General features: G+C 37.8%; 1 protein-coding gene across 3 annotated transcripts; it reads left to right on the plus strand.

The window, feature by feature from the left end:
- The first annotated feature begins 534 nt into the window (after nt 1-534).
- LOC134793014 (solute carrier family 2, facilitated glucose transporter member 3-like) lies at nt 535-20175 on the plus strand. 3 transcript variants are annotated; one of them, XM_063764534.1, is made up of 13 exons: nt 535-820; nt 8708-8808; nt 9709-9883; nt 10221-10367; nt 10936-11096; nt 11678-11802; nt 12446-12586; nt 13180-13317; nt 14136-14335; nt 15033-15245; nt 16382-16484; nt 17339-17507; nt 17869-20175. In XM_063764534.1, exons 3-13 carry the CDS (start codon nt 9878-9880, stop codon nt 17966-17968), a joined length of 1503 nt encoding a protein of 500 aa, XP_063620604.1. In that variant the 5' UTR covers nt 535-820; nt 8708-8808; nt 9709-9877; the 3' UTR covers nt 17969-20175. The 3 variants fall into 3 exon arrangements, with proteins under 3 accessions (XP_063620604.1, XP_063620602.1, XP_063620603.1); XM_063764532.1 differs by lacking the exons at nt 8708-8808; nt 9709-9883; XM_063764533.1 differs by lacking the exons at nt 535-820; nt 8708-8808; nt 9709-9883 and adding an exon at nt 3244-3302.
- Nucleotides 20176-20617: the final 442 nt, after the last annotated feature.

A 20617-nucleotide genomic window follows, 5' to 3' on the forward strand; every position in this document is an offset into this window, starting at 1 on the left:
TATATGACTCTTCATATAGTCTGGCATACCAGTCAGTAGGAAAAGTTGCTAAATTCAATTTTTTTTAGTGCTCGTTGTTTATGTCTTTTATTGGCTATAGATTGCTGGACTAAAACCATACTAAAGCCTTTCTGTAGAGTCTCTTCGGAAAGAGAAGAGTCGTGGAATGTATTAGTCCCCATACATTCCACGACTCTTTCCGCACAGACTCTAGCCATATCTGTGACATCTGCCTTGCATCTGCCCCATATCCGGCCCCCACCCCTCACCCCGACCGCCTATAGACCCCATTCTCGTCTACCTTGCTGTGGTAAAAACTGGTACAACGCTGTGCCGGTACAAGCACAATAATTATTAACATAAAAAACACACATGGAATATATGGGGAATATGTAGAGTTTATTTTGCATACACCCTACCTTTTATACAAACATATTTTTAGGGAAGACTGATTTGTTCAAAATGCGGCACTTGCGGCAGTATTTCCCAGTATATGACCTAGGAATATTGCCGGGAACGGACATCACTAATTCGTTACCATCGCGATTTTGACAGTTGACATTGACAACAAACTAAACGCACTACAAAATTTGAGCTTCGAAATTTTTCGCACGCGCGCACTGTACTTAAAAAGCTTTTTACACTTATTTTCTAACTGGCGCGGTATGAGAGGCGCTGAAACTTTGATTCCAGCACGTTTTCTGACTCTGATAGGCCACCTTTGTGTGCTAGTTTCCTTGATATGGGAGAGCCAACAGAGCGTTCAGCACTGTTTACCGAGCCAGTATCACCAAAACTATTTCGAGACCTATCACAGTCGGTAAGTACAATAATTACAGATAAAACTAAACACCTTTAGATACATCATACAAATCGTAGATGAGCATTAAATTTTAATGCCACTGCTGCAGTAGTGGCATTAAAATTTCGTAGGGTACAGAGGTTATCGACCTCTATGCGGCTAATAGAATATAAATTATCTATTCACGTAATAATCAGGCCACTATAATAAGTATATTTTTTGTTACTCCATATTCACGCCTTTGACCATTGACTGATTATTTATGTTTATTTACTTTGTGCATGCAATGTTATCTTTCAATAACTGAAATAGTGAGAACAAAGATCATCTTTGTATTTGTTTATACATTAGGAGGCATTGTTCTGTTTATAGAAGATTCTTTGAAGTTGGGCCGCTACTTGGTATTAAGTGAGTGAAGCGAGTCGTTTGTTTTGGTTTGTCATGGAACAATATTGTCTGGAACCAGGAAAAGGATAAAAAAGTTAGGAGACTATTATTGCTGATTCATATGGGTCTATAGTTATTGTGGCCCCAGTATCTGAGTTACCATAATTTTTACTTAATTTGTTATTGTACAAAGTTCTATTCTCATGCCTAATGAGTTTAGGAAAAGTTGATAACAAAATAACGGCCAATCAAATTACATGTTTGGAAAAATAAATATAATAATCCCATTAATGATGGTTTGGCCTAGTGCATAGTGACCATGCCTGTGAAGCTGATGGTCCTGGGTTCGAATCCCAGTAAAGGTATTTATTTGTGTAATGAACACAAATATTTTTACCTGAGTCATCTGTGTTTTCCCCTCATCATGTATATAAGTATGTATTTATCTATATAAGTATGTGTATCGTCATCTAGCAAATAAGATTATAAATTTAGTATTTGATTATATTATGCGTTTTTTCTGTTAGAAATGTAGAGTCATATTGAAAGGTGTAAGAATTGTAAACTAACATGCATGCATCTTACTGAGTAGTATTACCAGTCTGAACCAGATGGTATCAGAGTGTTTGTAATAAGGGGCAGATATTTAGGGTTGTCACATTAAAATAAAAATAAAAACTGTTTTTATTTTTATTTTATTACTTTGGTAAGTGTGCAATGATAATAAATATAGGATTGCAGAAATAGGGACTGTTGGATAAATTTGATTATGAACATTTATTTAGGTAACAAGTAAAATATAATTTTAGATGCAACCTTCATCGCTGACTGTTCTTTTTTTCAACGGACAACTAATGCTCATCAAGACACTTCCAACCAACCCAAACACAATTAATTTGCATAGTTTTATCACTCCCTATGGCCACCACCCGTGTCCATCATCAGATCAGCTCAACAGTACCATAATGCATTGTCACCCAATTTAGATATACATATGTGAAGTTTCAGGTCAATTAATAATGGGAAGTGGGTCTAATTTAGCTTGCAAATTTGGCCCAAATAAACATATTACAAACAAACATTGCAAGATTAATAAAATCACGTAAAAAGTAGACAATAGGCTACTGTAATTTTTTTTATAATTTTACTAAGAATAGTAACTGAAGTAAATAATAATACAAAATACACTTTACACTCTAAAGTCTCTAAACTGTGGCATACTACTTAGGTTACTAATAATTAAATATGTTTTGAAATATCAATATTACTAATTAGTTTCACTGATAAGCAGTCTTTACTCGAGTTATAGGTACTAGGTAGTTTCTTATCCTGAAATAGTAACATTAGTAATGTGGTTGCTCTACCAAATAGTAAAGCATTGTGATTGTGGTGTGTTGTGTGGTTGTGATATAATTGAGTAACTGAAGGAATATTCTTTATTTTTCCTGTAGTAATTATTAGCTTAAGAATACGGAAAAGAAGTGACCCTTATTACCGTGATCAGAGACAAACCGGCTATATCCGATTATAATTTATACCTGCTGAAGAGTTTACAAAACATGAGGTATTATGGCGGAGACGCAGCGTAAAGACGGTAGTGCGGGCAGTCCACAACCATTAGGCGGTCAGCCGACGCCAACGGTAATATTTCTGCACGTGAAACCTCCACACGTGACGTTGGACTTTTGTACTTACCTTTGCCCCTGGAAAAAAAATTGCTCAAGTTTTGACTAGAAATTATCGTGTAAACAAGTTTAAAAATATTAATCATTCATTCGTTAATTGTCTTTGATATTAAAAAAGAAAGTTTCGGCGCAAAAACGAGTTCTATTTTCAAGATTCGCGCCAACGAATTTATGGGTTCTACGGCATCGAGTGAATGGAGTGAAGTATGTTATTTGAGTCGTTTAATAAATTACTTAACGCGTTGTTCTATTCGTATGTGTTCGCGTTTTTGATAAACACAGCTACGTAAAGGTTCAAGGTAAGTCGAATAACTACGATCAGTTTGGAGTCATCGTTTTATAATACATTATTTATTGCCAACCGGCGCGAACAGTCGTGTTTGTTTTTACGCTCAAGTGAAATGATTCGGGAACATAATGAGAAAACGGTATGTCTATTTAAACTTATTAGTAACTATTTAGTTTTTTTTCTCCACCGTTTAAAAATCATTTATTTACTTAGTTATATTTCTAGTGAATTTTAATGTCTAAAATCCGGTTTTTATTGCGTATTTCTATGTTTTTGCTAAGGTTTATTGAATCATAAAAAGTCTGGGTTTTAGCAATTAGGTATTTTTGTACTCTTAGAACAAATTAAATTACTTTCTATGAAAATATTTTAATTTGTGTTATTTCAACTAGACACACTACTATTATTTACTACAACTATTTTTTGCTACTATTATTTTTATTTCGGTACATATTTTTGCACCGCTTTTAGAACAGTTCTCGTTTGAGGCTAAGGAAATTGTGAAAACATCAATTGCATAGTGAACATTATAATGGTGTAAATGTAGTACGATGATCGTGTTTGTCAACTCATTGTAATACGCTGACCACGGTTCTAGTTTGCGCGGTATGAAACGATCTCTCTTTTGCGCTAGCTCTCCCATCCTAAAGAAAAGAAAGGGATAAGTGCGTTAACCTTGTAAGTCCCCGTGTACTTGAACAAGTACAAATTAAATTCGAGTTTTGATCTCATATAAAAATTAAAGTAAGTTCCAAATTCAAAAGCACAAAAATTGCCCTGGGTCTTACGAGGACTGCCGGTGCGATACTTTTTTATGATATAGGAGGCAAACTAGCGCTGGTGGCCTAGCGGTAAGAGCGTGCGACTTTCAATCCGGAGGTCGCGGGTTCAAACCCCGGCTCGTACCAATGAGTTTTTCGGAACTTATGTACGAAATATCATTGATATTTACCAGTTGCTTTTCGGTGAAGGAAAACATCGTGAGGAAACCGGACTAATCCCAATAAGGCTTAGTTTCCCCTCTGGGTTGAAAGGTCAGATGGCAGTCGCTTTCGTAAAAACTAGTGCCTTCGTCAATTCTTGGGATTAGTTGTTAAGCGGACCCCAGGCTCCCATGAGCCGTGGCAAAATGCCGGGATAACGCGAGGAAGAAGGAAGGAGGCAAACTAGCGGACTAATCGCCTGATGGTAAGCAATTACTGTCTCCAATGGACACCTGCAACACCATAGGGGTTGTAAGTGCGTTGTCGTCGTTTAAGACACCATCCTGGTCTTTTGGTCTTACCATAAACGGATCCTTTTGTTTGACATAATTATTGAAAGTCATAATGTAATGATTGGCAGGTTCATAATCCTGAAACCGTAAACTTTTCAGGATTTTCGTAAGGTTATCGTTACGAAAATCCTGAAAACCTGGTTGGTTTAGGTTAGGTTTGTTTTATGGCAATCCCGAAAATTTACGCGTTTCTGAGAAAAACCAAATTATGACTAACGAAAATGCGGACAAACAATACATTATGACTTAAAACTTTATGGGAAACAATAGAGACCCTACTATAAATACCTACATAAGAGCGAGAAATAACGATATTGAGATTTTATTTGTTTTCACGTAGGTGCAGTATACTATGAAGGTCTATCTATAAAGTACATACATATTTGGTTGTGTATACTTGTGAAACACTGGTTTCGCAGTTGCGTGCATAGGTGAAAATGATAGGGCACACATATTGATTCATTGAGACGCACAATTTGTTTACTTACACAAGTAGCCCAAGTAGGTCATACCAATAGGTACCTACCATGCATTAGCATACTACGGACTAGATTTAATTAGGGTTTCCTGATCCCGGTAATAAGTAGTTAAGGACTAGGTACGCTAAATACTTAGAAAATTGGCCAAAACTACGCCCAAAGGATATGCCTATAATTTGACTTAAAAATAGGTTAAATATGAAATAGGCTTTCTTCAGTGTCTAATTTTCGAGAACTTCATTTTACGTCGAGAGGGTCATTTTTAGCTCATACAGCGTGTCAAGCCAAGTTCAAAAGAAGAGAACTAGCGACGTAGCGGCCGTGTGTTATATATAACACGAACCATTTGGAGTCTTGACTTGACCCCTACGTAACTCAAAATCTATTAAACATAAACATGAAATTTGGTTCATTTATGTTTATTGTGTGGTTTACCATTAAGGCTAGCTAGAACCCCGAATTTCGTGAATATAGCTCAACCGGTTGTTAAGATAAAAATATCTAATAAATCGGGATTTTTCCCACTGACTGACAGACAGACGGACAGTGGAGATAATACTAAGAAGTAATAGGGTCTCGTTTTTACCCTTTGGCACAGAATAAATAATAGTACTAGGTACAGAAGACTCACTCTCTAACAAAACGCGTCTGTTACGATCAGGACAGATATGGCCGCTAGGTGGCGACAGCGCCACGCGCGGCTTATGGCTAGCCACCAAAATTGGTGTGGAACGGATGTACTTTTAGCTACCTGTAGCAAAGCGACGAAATCGCGGAGTGAGCCACGCCTGCCTTTGGGTATGGTACGAAACCTTAAAAATGACGTGATTAATGGACGACATCTTAATTAAGTTTCAATTAGCGTTTTCTATCAACGATTGTCATCTTGGCTAGCCCTCCTGGACATATAATGTGACTTATGTGACTCTAGTGAAAAGGGGTACAAGTAGAATCCTCCCGTCGTGTATCGTATTAAAAATTGTAGTCAAATATATGTACCTACCTAAAGCAAGCACACAGATTCATATTTTTCCATCATCCGTTTATGACTTGACCCCCTAGGCCAGGCTATCAGCTGTTGATGACGTTGGGTCTTGGGTATCATTGCCATTATCATTATATGGTTCACTTCACCAGTATATACACCGTGGGCTCGAGTAACCCAACAGATTTTAACCACGCATTCCTGAGGTCATAAGGAGCAAAAAATGTTACATGACTTTTGGTCAAATTCGGCATTCGGCACTTTAATGTCTGTCAGTAGGTAGGTATGTCTAAACCAAGTCACATAGTGGCAGCATCGCAGCTAAAAATACGATTTTCATTGAGTCATTACAGAAACAAATTTTCACAAGAATTGTCATTACCTATCTCTAAAACAAGACCGATTTTAGAATACTTCTCTAAATGCGGTCAAGAATCATCATCATATATGTTTAAGAGTAAAACTGTTGTCGGTGGAGCGATTTCCATGTTTGGCGGTCCTCTGCCTTCTCTTTGACAGCCTGTCGACGACGTTGAGTTTTTCCTCCTTTAAAATCTGTCGGGTTATTCGAATCCACGGTGTATACAGTTAGGTATACTAGATATCTGGTTTAGGTAATTAAGCTGCATCTGCTAAATTGGCCTAGAGAATCTTTTTATAAAAAGCTTTAAAAAGCTATGTTATCAATGTACAGTATAATTGCTATATAAACAGTGATAACCTAAATTAGACCTTGTCCATATTTGTCACAAATTATACACAGATACTTGCGTACTTTCAGTTATCAATATTATATAATTTGATGGTCGTTTTACACCCAATATAGTAAACACCTTGTGTAAGTTGATTACACCTCTTGTATATTCGACTCTGCAAAAAGATTCAAAATTCGAAGTTGATTCCAAAACATTGTGGTGTTTTTCTGGCTGGTAAATTTCAAAACCTGGGACACGAGCGAATAAGTACAACGACACAATTATTCGTCTGCTTTAAACTAGATTTGATTGCCTAGTTCTTTAGGTCACAGATTCGTCGGTTACAACATTGCGCCAGGTTGCATTGCTGTAACTCATACTTGATATGAAATTAGTTCAAGCCGCTAACTGTGGGCGCCAGTATTCACGGGAACCATTTGCGACGCCCGAGGTCCCGGGTCATCATCGTCATAACTTAAGAGCTTTGCTCTTGTCGGTGGAGTAATCGCCAATCATTTCTTTCTTGTGCCAGTCTTTTAATTTCCACATACGACGCATTATTTTTTATTTGGTTGATATAAGTGATTCTAGGTCTCCCTTCTTCTCTTGTCTTTTCAATCCTGCCTTCCAGGATGTTTAGGAAAAAGTTATCATGCCGTATAAGGTGTCCTAACATCGTGCCTCTCCTATTTCTTATTGCGTTTAACAAGCATTTTCTCCTATTAATCTCAGGACCTCTTCATTCGTCTTCCTTTCAGTCCAGCTAATCCTCTCCATCCTCCGCCAACACCACATTTCATCGTCGTCTGTCGTCACGTATGTATGGATCAGAGTGTTGGGCCCTAAAGGTGACGGATGAAAAGAGATTGAATGTAGCGGAGATGAGAATGTTAAGATGGATGTGTGGCGTGACGAGAATGGATAGGATAAGGAATGAGTATATAAGAGGAAGCCTGAAAGTTGCATCCATAACAGAAAAAGTAAGGGCAAATCGCCTAGCGTGGTACGGGCATGTGATGCGGAGAGATGAAAGTCATGACGAGAAAGGTATTACGAATGAATGTGGAGGGAAGTACGAGAGCGGAAAACCGAGGAAAAGTTGGATGGACTGTGTGAGAGATGAAATTAAACGAACTCAAGTGAATGATGAAATGACGGGCGACAGAGAGGTGTGGAAGAGAAAGACATGCTGCGCCGACCCCAAGTGAATGGGACAAGGGCAAGAGACTGATGATATTGTCCGTTTGTGTGTGTAGGTACAAAGTCCCTGAGTACCGGAAACATCAAACAAAAATAATTAGATTTTTAATTGCCTATTTCAAGTTAGAAATTTTATGATAATGTAGCTACATTTATATGTTTCCTTACCACATGCACTTTACTATATTTTTGTATTACCAAGACAGACGCATAATCCACAACGCATGCTGCGTAAATATAATCAAAGAAAAAACATCTGCAACACGCTTCGTCAAAACGCTTTGCTCAATATGTATTTATTAACGTGTATTTAATCCATTTATAAACTGCGCATCCTTTCCAGTAAGTAAATGCTCTGGGGAAGGCGCACATCCATATGTATAGTAATCATCTAAAAGTTCTAAACACAACGCACACAAGCACATCAAAAGTACCTACTTGAGTTTCGCTTTTGTCATCTTCCATCGCTTTTGTTTGCATGCATGCTGTATTTGCAAAGGCCGTAGTAGGATAAAGGAAGAAAAATGCCCTTTTGTGATTAAGAGCTGGTTTTTTTTTTTCTGTAGTTACTTACATCTAGTAGTACAATTGTGCCAAATTTTGTTTAAAAATTTCCAGAGGATCAGCCGGGAAAAAATAAAATCCGAATTCATGAAACATGACTTTTCTCTAAAACTATTATACTTTATCATACCATCTTTCTTTCATTTTGGTTAATTAAATAGTATGTATGTCCAAAGAAAATTGAGTCTCCATCTTTAACATTATCTTTCATGTGCAATAAGGACGTTTCCATCTGTAATTCCATCAGAAATTCTGATAAAAACGTCCTAATCGCAGATGAAGCATAAGGACCCGGACACATGGAAAGCCACAAATGGCCCCTGCAGGAAGTTTTGCATGTTCCAGATTGGTCGCCGCATACGCCGCGTCCATAGTTCTCGTTCTGATTGAACTGACTACCTTCATACTCGGCCTAACTATGTGCTCACCCACTGTCTCCATGATATGTATCCTTTGTCAATAACTTTCGTTGTACCTTCTACGTCAATCTATGCATTAGGTATGCCACCTTTGACTTTTGTATGTACTTGTTACCTACACTATTATAAGTATAGATATATCTTCAGGTATGCGTCTTGAGTGGCGTAAATTAAGTGTATAATTATTGTGTGGATTGACGTATGGGGTTTAACGCTAATTAACCTAATGTTTTACTGAATGCATGTGTTTCGTCATCCTTCGAATGGTTTAACTTCATTCTAATTAATGTAGGGTAATTCGCTAGTAACTGGCCACTCTAAACTAAAAATGAATTCTATTCACGTCTAAACAAAATTCATTTTAGTATAAGGTGGCTATTTATTGAAGGGTGGCCAGTAATATTGAAACCTATACTAAAATGAATTCTGTTTATAGGTGAATAGAATTAATTGATAGTTTAGGGTGGCCAGTTATTGGCTGTGGTGGCCAGTTACTGGCGAATTACCCTACCTACCTGACTTGAATTCATTGTGCTTATGATGTATCATCCTAATCTCTTATTTACTATCCAATCACCCTGGTTTTGTACTAAATTGACGCATCGGTCAAATTGGAGCAATTCTACGGTCATTTTAGTGTCTGACTTATAAAAATAAATCTTAAACTACTTCATATTTTACTAAGGCCCAGTGAATCACTGAAAAATGCTAGATGTGATGTTTTTTTTATAAACAAGTTACACTGCTCAGTCAATATACATATACAAACCTTAAACTGTAACTTTTGTTAAATAATATATCATCGTCAACGCTGTTAAATAATCACAAAAATTCGTAAACCTTATTGCAAAAACATAAGTTGCACCGAAGATCAGTTAAGTTCCACCGAAGGTCAGTTGTTAGTACATTTCCTGAACGACATACCAGCTATCGGTTGCCATGGATCCGCATGTGCTGCGCTCACATACGGTGTGGTGGGCAGTTGGCATTGCGGTTGGGTGTGGCCCATACTAGTTTTCGGTGCTGCGTTACCTGCTGCAGCTGATATTATTGCAGCTGCCTCCGCTATATGCTCTCTTAGACGATAGATTTTATTATGCTTGTAAGTAATGAGAAATATGAGCGCACAGATTAACCCACCATTGGTATTTACGAGAGTGGAGTCGGCCTACCCACAAAGAAAGAAAAAAAGCTGTCTAGTATCGTTGAATCGTTGTATAACCCCGCCGTATAACTAAGAGATACCATAGTTTTGGTTGAAGGTCGCTTTTAGTGTCGATCTGTTTACTCTTAGTAAATTCAAATTTACGACAGCGGTCGTTTAACCCCGCTCCCCTGATCTAAACCTATTATGAAATTTATCTGATAAACTGACGTATTATGACGTCGTGGGACTCACCTTTATAAATAATACCAATCAATAACCAATATGTTCACAGCCCACAAACGAACATCAACAGCTGACCAACAGCACCAAGTACAAGGGCGGATGGTCCTTCTACTTAGTTCTAGCTGGTGTCGCTACAACATTAGGCTGCTCTCTTCCCGTCGGATACAATATCAGTGTCATCAATACGCCTGCTGCGGTAAGTCGAATGTTAGTCACAGACAAACAGGTGGTAGATTGAGGTAGTTCTATTTGACTACTAGTAACTGGACTTCTTTCTACCTGTCTTCGGTCTGTTGCGGTATCTACTTTTCCAATCGTCACTACTATTGGTTCTTTAACAATATCCTGTTTCCTGTCAGTGTGAACGTAAAATCTTTTATTCTTCAGAATCAGATGGTTAATTGTAAAAGGATGGCGTTTTGTAAAAGGCTTGTAATCAGTAATCGCTGTCTGCCTCTTTTTCTAGCGAAGTGTTTGTGACAAAGAGCGATTACACGTTATACAAGCTTTTAATTAAACGCAAACCCGATGCTGATGTTAATTATCTCTAAAGAGGCTCACTGATTACCAGTTCGTCGGACGATATCAGCATGTCAGTAGTTCGGAACTGTCACCTTTTGCGTTTAACTGACAGGCTGATATCGTCCGGCGAACTGGTAATCTGTGAGCCCCTTAACTCTAACACACATCTCAAAATCTCAAACGTGTCATTGCCGTCGTGATCTGCTAATCGTTGACTATAATAAACTTTTTTGACTTTACAGATTATCCAGAAATTCGTAAACGGGAGCGTGGTCGACCACTACGATGTGGTTGTTACTAAAAGCTGGATGAATGTGCTATGGTCTTCGGTGGTCGCCATATTTATTGTCGGTGGCTGTGCGGGTTCCATATTAGGAGCTTCGCTGGCTGACAAGCTTGGCAGGTTGGTGGTATTTTTTATGACAGACGATTATAGACACAGGTTTAAAATCAGTGTTATAAAAGAGAGCGGGAATCGAACATTACGATGTTGTTGTTTCTAAGAGCTAGGTGAATGTTCTGTGGTCTTCGGTAGTCGTTATATTTATCGTCGGTGGTTGCGCAGGTTCTGTACTCGAAGCTTCGCTGGCTGGCAAGCTTGGCAGGTTAGAGGTTTATTTTTATAACAAATGACCATGAAGTAACACGACCAAATATGGTAGAATACTATTAGTCACAGCATTTATACAAGTGTTAGCACAAAAGTCCTCATCAATGACAAATATGGACTGTAATTTTGGTCTGAAATAAATATATATTGATTGATTGATTGAATGAAACTTGGTGCCGTCATCAGTTTTAGATCTCGTTCTTCTGTAAAACTTATTTTTTGTGTAGGTACGTACTTATTTGTGTTTCCTAGTTTAATTTAATGAGAACATGAAAGTTTTATCTGCCTATTTTCGATTTATTAAAAAAACTACCCCCTCCATATAACAATGACAGATGACACTAAAAAAGAATAATAACAGCATATCTTTTCAGGAGAAAAGCGACACTTCTGACGACTGTGATTTCGGTGGTTGGAGCCGTCTTGTTTCTAGTATGTCGGGCCGCGAACTCTGTGGAGCTGCTCATATTGGGCAGACTCATTGTTGGTCTATCAGCCGGTGAGTTATAATATAAACAAATTTCTGACCACTGTGATTTCGGTGACAGGTGCCTTTTTTCTAGTGTGTCAGGCAGCGAACTCAGTGGCTGTACTTATTAGGCCAGATTTGGTGATGACACATACACAGAATAGTGTAGGTAGCCAGTAACTTTAGTCTTGTTTTTGAATTTATTTATAATTAACCTTGTCTTATTTATTCTTTATTCTCTATTCTTTAAATAAATACAAGTATAAGTTTACAGCTCTAGATATGCCAAAACACTTATACTCTTAATACATAGTTATAACTATCTCTAGGATCTTTATTTACCTTTACATATGTAGAGATTTAAAGAGAGGCCTGAAACTATACTAATTTACATAGGTACTCGTAGAGTTTAAAAAAACAACTTTGTAAATTTACTAAGAGTAAGAATTAAATTTCGGAAAGAGCTCTTTATATGGGCCCTCTGGGATTCAGGACGATAGTCTTATATAATTAATACAATTTGCACACATTGGAATAAATGTCATTTAGGTAAAAAAGATTAAACCACCTCCAGTTTGACGTCATTCATCTTAAACGTAAGTTCTGTTGATTTCTCTAAATTTCTGAAGCTATTAATATTGTTAGGTACCTAATAATGTAAAAATGATTTCAGGTCTAACCACGAGCATTGTGCCAATGTACTTAACGGAGTTGGCCCCAATGGCCCTGGCGGGGGCAATGGGGGTCGTGTGCCCCATGGGAGTCAACTTTGGGGTGCTAGTGGGGCAAATTATGGGCCTTGACGTTATTCTTGGTAAGTCCTTACTGTTATAGTAATAGGGTTTGAATTCAAAGGTTTTCACTATTAGTGTATAGTATTTACTACCAAAGTAATTTAGGATTGATTTCCGTGGCATCTAAGATCATCTGAAATTATAACCTGAATTATTTTTAATGGTCGTTATGTCTAGCGCGAATATTTGTGTGAGTTCGTGGGCAACAATATAAATTACCTTAGAATTTGAATAGGTACTTATAAAAATTAAGTAATATATAGTATCTTCTTTATTGCACCAATAATAATACATTTTACATGTAAAACTACAAAGAAATTATAAATTAAAATATAACCAGGTAACAACAGGCGCTCTTATCGCTAAATTAAGTGATATTTTTAAATAATTTTCCTGGACACCTGGACCTATCCAGTGAAATCACCCAGTTGATTTATAGTACGTCAGTGACAGGATCCCAGTTAATCACAGTAAATTGAACTAGTTTGCGGAAGCGGATCTGCGGCAGCTTTAAGCCGATAATTGGCAGGAAGCGAAAAGTGGCCTGCAACAGGCCAATATCCTTTTTGGGTCGCTGAGCCACATTAGTTAGTTAATATAAATTTTCTTTTAGGTGGAGTTGACGATTGGCCCTATCTCCTTGCCGCCTATGCTGTGCTAGTCATTATTTGTGTACCGGTTATTTTTATACTGCCAGAAAGTCCAAAATATCTTTACGTGGTTAAGAGGGAAGAGGAGACTGCTTTAAGTGGTAAGTTAATTATCTATAAAGAATGGCTGAAGGGTTTTCACAAATACCTTTGATTGGTATCAAGTTCTTCACAGTCTACTAGGATGCTATAGTCTGTCAAGCCATTTCCGTCATTAGAAAGAGCGGCAAATTTTAAAATGTTGGCGCGAAGGGTTATCGTACCATAGAAAATTTGAATTTCGCGTCTATTTCTACTGACAAAGTTGTTTAACCGGCTATAGCTACTATTGGGTCAGTCTTGCACCTATATTGTCCTTATGTTTAGATTTAAGCAAGGCTTTTGATGACAAGCTTCTCGGGAAACTCGAATGTTAAGGAATTAAAAGAAAATTGGAATGAATAGAATTATGAATTGAATTTTGCAAAGATCGAAAGAAAGAATAGCTTCATTAATGTAAACATCGTACAAAAATTTCGTGATATTCAGACTGGTGTACCTCAAGGGAGCAACTTAGGCCAGGGGTGCGAAACTCCTGACTTCGGTCAAACTCGGCTCCGCTCGGCTCAGCATTGCTCCTAGCAATTATTAGGGTTGGCACCACTTGACTTCCTTTTGCGTGCACGACCACAGATAAGATAATCACTTGATTTTTGACAACCCTAAATAGCCGAAAGGGATAGTGCCATATATTAGAAAGGGACAGCATGATTCGACCCTGAACCGCTGTCAAACTTCGTTTTTGTAGGAAGTTTCCTTTCTGTACGGTAGTACTATTAATTATTCTGTGCTTAGGCCCTCTTTTATTCTTGGCATTTATAAACAACTACGGGATTAATGCTGTGAGTACAAATCTGGAACTGAACCACTTACATTCCAGAGCTAAGCCGCCTCCGCGCCGTATCCCCCAGCATCCTCACCGAAGACCTGGAGCTCCTCAAGGAAGAGGCGCGAGCAGCAGAGGAAGCGAGCAGCCAGCAGTGGAGTATGCTGCGCGTGATGAAAGAGCCGCGGCTTCGGCTCGTGCTGCTGCTGACGTGCTCAATGCAGGCTGGCCAGCAGACCAGCGGGATTAATGCTGTGAGTAGACGGAGAAATTAAGGGACATGAATTGGAAGAATCTCTCTCTCTGAAGAAGGAAGAATCTCTGCAATCTTGTGGGCTAGATAGATAGTTTGAGTTCCGGGGAAGGACATAGAATAGTTTTTATGTCGTAAGTCATCCCTAAAGAGGGTGAAAGGGGTGGTTGGTGGAAATGAGAAAATTAATGAATTGCTTGTTAATTGGTGTAAGGTAAGCAATTAAGCATAATATGCTCAAAATTATTGCCATTAGATTTTTTCCAAGCGCTATATACTTACTTACTCTAACGGCTGGAACTAATAGGGTATTTGACTACTAGTCAAATAAGTTTCTATTTTCGAACAGTCAAAACGATTTTGCGACTATGGAATTTATATGAAACACTAGCATATGACGTCACGATCAAATTACCCACTCTTTATAGTTTTGTACCGGTTTTAAAATAGAAATCGTGTCTAAAAATAACGGCTGTCTACGTGTCTCTATTAATCTTCTGGTGCTTTATTTCTTGCATGGTGTAAAATAATTTAAATACATTCAAATACCCTATTCCACGCAGAAGTAGTCGCGGACAAAAGCTAGTAAAAAATATTTGTTTAAATTTGAACTTTAATAGCTGTCAATAGAGTTGAATATTATATCCACCATATAAGGCATTGTATGCGGTAATGGGTTAATTAATGATTGTCCTCAGGTATTCTACTATTCGGACATAATCTTCCGCGGCGCCGGCCTATCCGCTAAAGGCTCCCAATACGCCACGATAGGCTGCGGAGCCATCAACGTCGGTACAGCTCTAGTGATGATCAAATTGCTGCCGAAGTGTGGACGCCGACCATTGCTACTAGGCTCTATATTAGCGGCTGCCATATGTTTGGCCTCGCTAGCTGTGTCCATAAGGTTTTTGGTGAGTATAAAGTTAGCATAGCCTCTTGGGGTTCAATGTCCTAAGACTAGTACAAATTGCCGCCAATGAAATTTTAATCATAATGACACGGAACAGCCATATTTTAATCATAATGGCATGGTTGCTTTTGATTTGTTTCGTTTGACTTTAAAACCAAGCAAATTCATATTAACTCACATTTATAGACGGGTCTATCGCGAATTTATTTTATTACCTTTATTTACCGATGTTTCGACACAGGTTTTACTGGGTCGTGGTCGCGGGTAAATAAAGGTAATCAAATAAATTCGCGATAGACCCGTCTATAAATGTGAGTTATAGTATGAATTACCTCAGGTGATTTTATCGGGCTCGGGCCCTAATCCGTTAAACTAAAGCCTTTGTTTCTTTCAAGAGCGGTCTTCAGCACGTGCCGAAGTAACCAATGTCGTTTAAAAAGCATCTATCGTGATATTATTAAGGTTCAAATTCATGTGACAGTTCATTCAGAGAACAATCTGTTATCTCCGAATGGGCTGTTTCATGAATTTGAACCATAGAATTAGAATGGTAAGTTTGGTTTTTAAACGGGCTTGTTCCCGTTACTCATGTCGGGGCTATTAGCAGTAAGCAGTGTAACCACTGCATAAAGCAAACAATACCTTTTGTTTAACAGATTAGGGCCCGAGCCCGAAAAAATCACCAGAGATAATTCATACTATAATATGTGTTCAAAACGTGAAAGTTTTAAATATATTAAAGCAAATTCAACTCTATTTCCTAATACTATTGATTCAAAATTGTCTGCCAATGTTCCTTGTATGGTGGGCCGCTAAAGGATAGACTAAAAAGATTAAAAAAAAAGCCTTTTATTTTTTGCATATGTTTTTTTTTTGTGTCGCCCCACTGCCTGGACTCTAACCCCCTTATTCATAAACGTTTACTAAAGTTGACAAGCCGATAATAATCGTTTGTCCCTTTCCATCATACCAATACGTCGGAAAGGGACAAACAATTATTATCGGCTTGTCAACTTTAGTAAACGTTTATGAATAAGGGGATAAATCACCAAGTAAATACTTAATACGTAAATACTACAAGACGGTATTTAAAATTTGCTATATGTTTATGAATAACGGTATTAACGTTTACTTCAGGACGCGATCGCAGGAATGCCGTACGTGTGCATGGCAGCAGTGTTCGCGTACGTGCTCGCTTATGGCTTCGGACTTGGACCCATCCCGTATTTCATAGCTTCAGGTGTGTATGAGGATCATCTATCCATTTAGGTAGTCTAATAAACTAGAGCGCTGGTGGCCTAGCGGTAAAAGCGTGCGACTTTCAATCCGGAGGTCACGGGTTCAAATCCCGGCTCGTACCAATGAGTTTTTCGAAACTTATGTACGAAATATGTATCATTTGATATTTACCAATCGGTTTTCGGCGAAGAAAATCATCGTGACGAAACGGGACTAATCCCAATAAGGTCTAGTTTACCCTCTGGGTCTGGGTTGGAAGGTCAGATGGCAATCGCGATGATTGGGTCAGTTAATAGTACATTATTGTCGAGGCTCGGAAGTAGCTACTTGCAGGCTGAGGATCCGTTTAATTGAATCCGAAGCCAGCAAGTAGCCTTCCAGCCGAGTCATATATAGTGCTTTTCTCAAAAATGGTGCAAGAAATATAAATATCATAGAAATATTTTACAAAAGCAACTTTCTTACGTATATATTTTCACAGAAAAAAGTAGAAACAATTGAAAAAATTAGCTTTGCCGCCTTTTTATTTTTTTAATAAAAAAATAGAAGTGTATTTTTCTGCCGAAAATACGCCAACCTATTTGAGACAGCTAAATAGTCGCGGTACTAATCATCTGTTTGGCTGTTTAATGGGCCTGTGCCTTCATTTGATATGGCCATTTCAACTTTTAAAAAGTTTGGAACTCGACAAATAATGGAATTTGTATGCAACATTGCAGTCCCAAAATCGAGACTGCAATGTCTTTAACTTTTTAATTTTTGACTGACCATAAACTACGCGCTTTGCGACCAACTTTTTAAACGGCAAAGTCGACTTTGCCGTCCATTTTTGAGAAAAAAATGTTTACATTTCAGAAATGTTCGAAGTACTCCCTCGCGGCGCCGGCATGGCGTGGGGCTCGCTGGCCAACTGGGCCGGCAACTTCCTGGTGGGGATGACCTTCCCCGTCGTAAGGGACGCCATTGGGGCGTATTCCTTCATCGTCTTCGCCGCTGTCACTACTGCGCTCTTCGTGTTTCAGAAGTACGTTTATTTAACCTTTTACCCCCTTATTCAACACGCACTCTAACGCCTTGACAATAGAAGTGTGTTCAGATATTTGTTTATATACTTGTTTACGTTTTTAAAGTATGTTAAATGCGTCGACATTTGAAATATTGCATTGATATGGATGGGTGCATGTGTGTGTCTTTCCTTTTATCCTGCGACGCCAGTCATAAGCAATACTTTCAAAATCAACACATTTTTCATTTGATCCAATTTGCTCTGTGACCCGATACGCCTCTATCAAAAGAGTAGGCAGCGTTCGAAACGGACATTGGTGAAATGCGCCAATGTGTGTCGAACTCACAAGGACTATTTACGAATATAATGTTCTCCACAGATTCTACTTCCCCGAAACTCGCGGCAAGACCCAACTTCAAATCACGCAGTTATGCAGTCGAGGATTCCGTTCTCGCCCCCTCTCCCACCAAAGCGTCTGACGTCTACAACAACCATCCAACACCACCCACCACCCACACAACAACGTACCATCGCCCACCACCCACACAACAACGTACCATCGCCCACCACCCACACAACAACGTACCATCGCCCACCACCCACACAACAACGTACCATCGCCCACCCTGTTAACTGTACATCGGTTCGGTGGACCTTATGCCTTTTGTAATAAGGTCCAGCGATGTACAGTTAGGAGTGTTGCTGTTTGTACAAGGTGTAAAATCGGACTATGCTACGTTTCATGTCAAACGTCAAGTATCTTAGGGGCCAAGTTTGTTAGTTAGCGTGGTGCAAGTCTATAGTAGTTTGTGTTACAAGGGATCAAAATGATATATTTCCGTCAAGGGCGTACATTGAATCCTGAGCGTAATGAGGGATTCAAGTGTTAACGCCCAAGAAGAAATAATTTTGATACCGTGTGACACATACTGCTTTTCACATCAACTATGAGGAAAATAAAAAAATCTTAGTGTTGACACAATCTGATGCTTAAACAGATTATTTAAGCTAAAAAAATTATGTGCAAAAAAATGTAAAAATAGTGTGCTAGAACAGAAAAGTGTTACTTTGATCCCTCTTAGCAGGGAAGAAAAGTGCCAGGTTGATCCCTCCTAGCAGGGAAGAAAAAGCCCTTTTCCGAATAGGTGATGTGAAAAGATTTAAGAAAATTCGTGCCGGCCATATCTATTGTGGTATCTGAATTGTTAATTAAATTACGTTAACTTTTGCTAACCAAAGTAACCATATACAGAGCCAATTGTAGTGCATAATTGTTTTCCTTCGTATTTTCTCGGACACGTTCGTATTTGTCATGCTACTTCAGTCAACCTCAGTACTTTTTGTACCGAGAGTGAAAATACTATGGAAAATAATTATGCGCTACATCTGTGTTTGAAACAGCTACAGCTGTCAAACTTGAGGCACGAGTTTTTCGTAGGTTTTAATTCTCTACTGAATTTAATGACTTTTTGCTATCTAAAGCTCAAAACTTATGTTGTGCGTAATGTTTCTCGTTATACATTTAAACGAGTAATTCTTGCTATATGGAGGTTTTCGGGGGCGAAAAATCGATCTAGCTAGGTCTTATAATTTTTGAGTTTTTATATGTTTTCCGAGCAAAGCTCGGTGTCCTAAATATTTTTAGTTTATATGCACTAGAGCGTTCTTTAGTTATTTAAATTTTTGCCATAGACAAAGGTCTCCCAAGTACTAGCAAGTTCAATTGACATATGTTATATAGTCTATGCTCATTTGAAATTTGTATACATCACACATTCTGACTTTGTAATCTCTAATGACTTTAATAATGTACTTAAATGCTTTTTATGGTTGTTATTTGGTTAGTTTATATTTTAGTTTTGTCAATTACCATAAATGGGATAGATGTATTTTGGATTGTTATTTTATTCTTTAAAGTAAATACTTAAATAGATCTTTTAAACCGGGAAAGTAAATAATGGTTTAAGTTACATTTTATTTTATTTTAACGTAATATAATATCATCACAAGAAACAGCTAATATATTCTCGAATATAATTATTACTTTTAAGTACCAATTAATTATCTTAAAATCACACTCCAAATCTAGTCGATTTATGTTCTTCAGAAATTATTCCATAACAAAACAGTAGCTATCACATAATTATATTTAACTAAAAAAAAATGAATGTTGGTGTATGTTTGATTACTTACTTTTAGTACCTATTGTACTTATTAATATTATTTAATATTTTCAAATGAAATGTAATTTTAGAATAAGTACATAGTAATTCTATTAACTACCTTAAATCTTAAGAAACTAAAACCTGTTCTGAGCCATGCCGGGTCCAAAGGTCCGCATCACACTAGCAGCGTTACCCTGCTGTATGGTGATGGAGACCTTTTGGACAAGCCTTATATTAATTAAATTTTTGGTTTAGAGGAGTATAACCATAGACTAGGAATCCTCTAGACGGAGTTTAGAGCAATTATTTCATGCAACCGATGCTGCCAAAAATGCGGGGGTGCGCGGGACGAGGTTAGCGAGATCCCGTGCCGTGATTGGTCCGTTCAAACGACGAACGAGTTCACGGACGTCACACAAAGACACTTTCGACTCGAACATGGAGTAAATTTACCGTATGCGTGGCAGAGGGGGTAGCGCGACTATGCTCAGTCTAGAGGATGTTTTGTCTGTGAGTATAACTTATAATTTTTTTTTTTTTTTATTCAAGTAAATATTCCAATTTATTAACATTATCACCAACAACTTATAAACACAATCACTATTATTTTATAATCAATCCAAGAAAAAATAATTACTTATAAGTAGGTACGGTCGAATGTATTAATTTATGACCCATTTCGTACCTTGTCACAGTGACAACCAATATGATAGTCGCTAGAGACCTCATACTATTGTCACTGTCACAAGGTACAAAATGGGTCTTAAATTAAAACTCTACTGTACCTATACATATTTTTATTTTCTAGTGTGGTTTAGTTTGGATTTTTAGTAGTTATTAGATTTCTAATTCTTAGTACAAAATAAGTAAAATACTTTTAAGAATACACTAATGCCATTTTTCCTATCTTTGTGTTCATTTTTTTTTGAATAGCTCAAGTTATCTTAATTTTTATTTCGATGG

The sequence above is a fragment of the Cydia splendana genome, chromosome 8 (genome assembly GCF_910591565.1).
Source record: "Cydia splendana chromosome 8, ilCydSple1.2, whole genome shotgun sequence".
NCBI classification, from domain to species: domain Eukaryota; kingdom Metazoa; phylum Arthropoda; class Insecta; order Lepidoptera; family Tortricidae; genus Cydia; species Cydia splendana.

Coding starts and splice junctions, on each gene's coding strand:
- LOC134793014 (XM_063764532.1), top strand. CDS start 743: ATGGGAGAGCCAACAGAGCGTTCAGCACTGTTTACCGAGCCAGTATCA. Junction 14,336..15,032: donor AGACCAGCGGGATTAATGCT/GTGAGTAGACGG, acceptor GATTGTCCTCAG/GTATTCTACTATTCGGACAT. Junction 16,485..17,338: donor CCCGTATTTCATAGCTTCAG/GTGTGTATGAGG, acceptor TTTACATTTCAG/AAATGTTCGAAGTACTCCCT.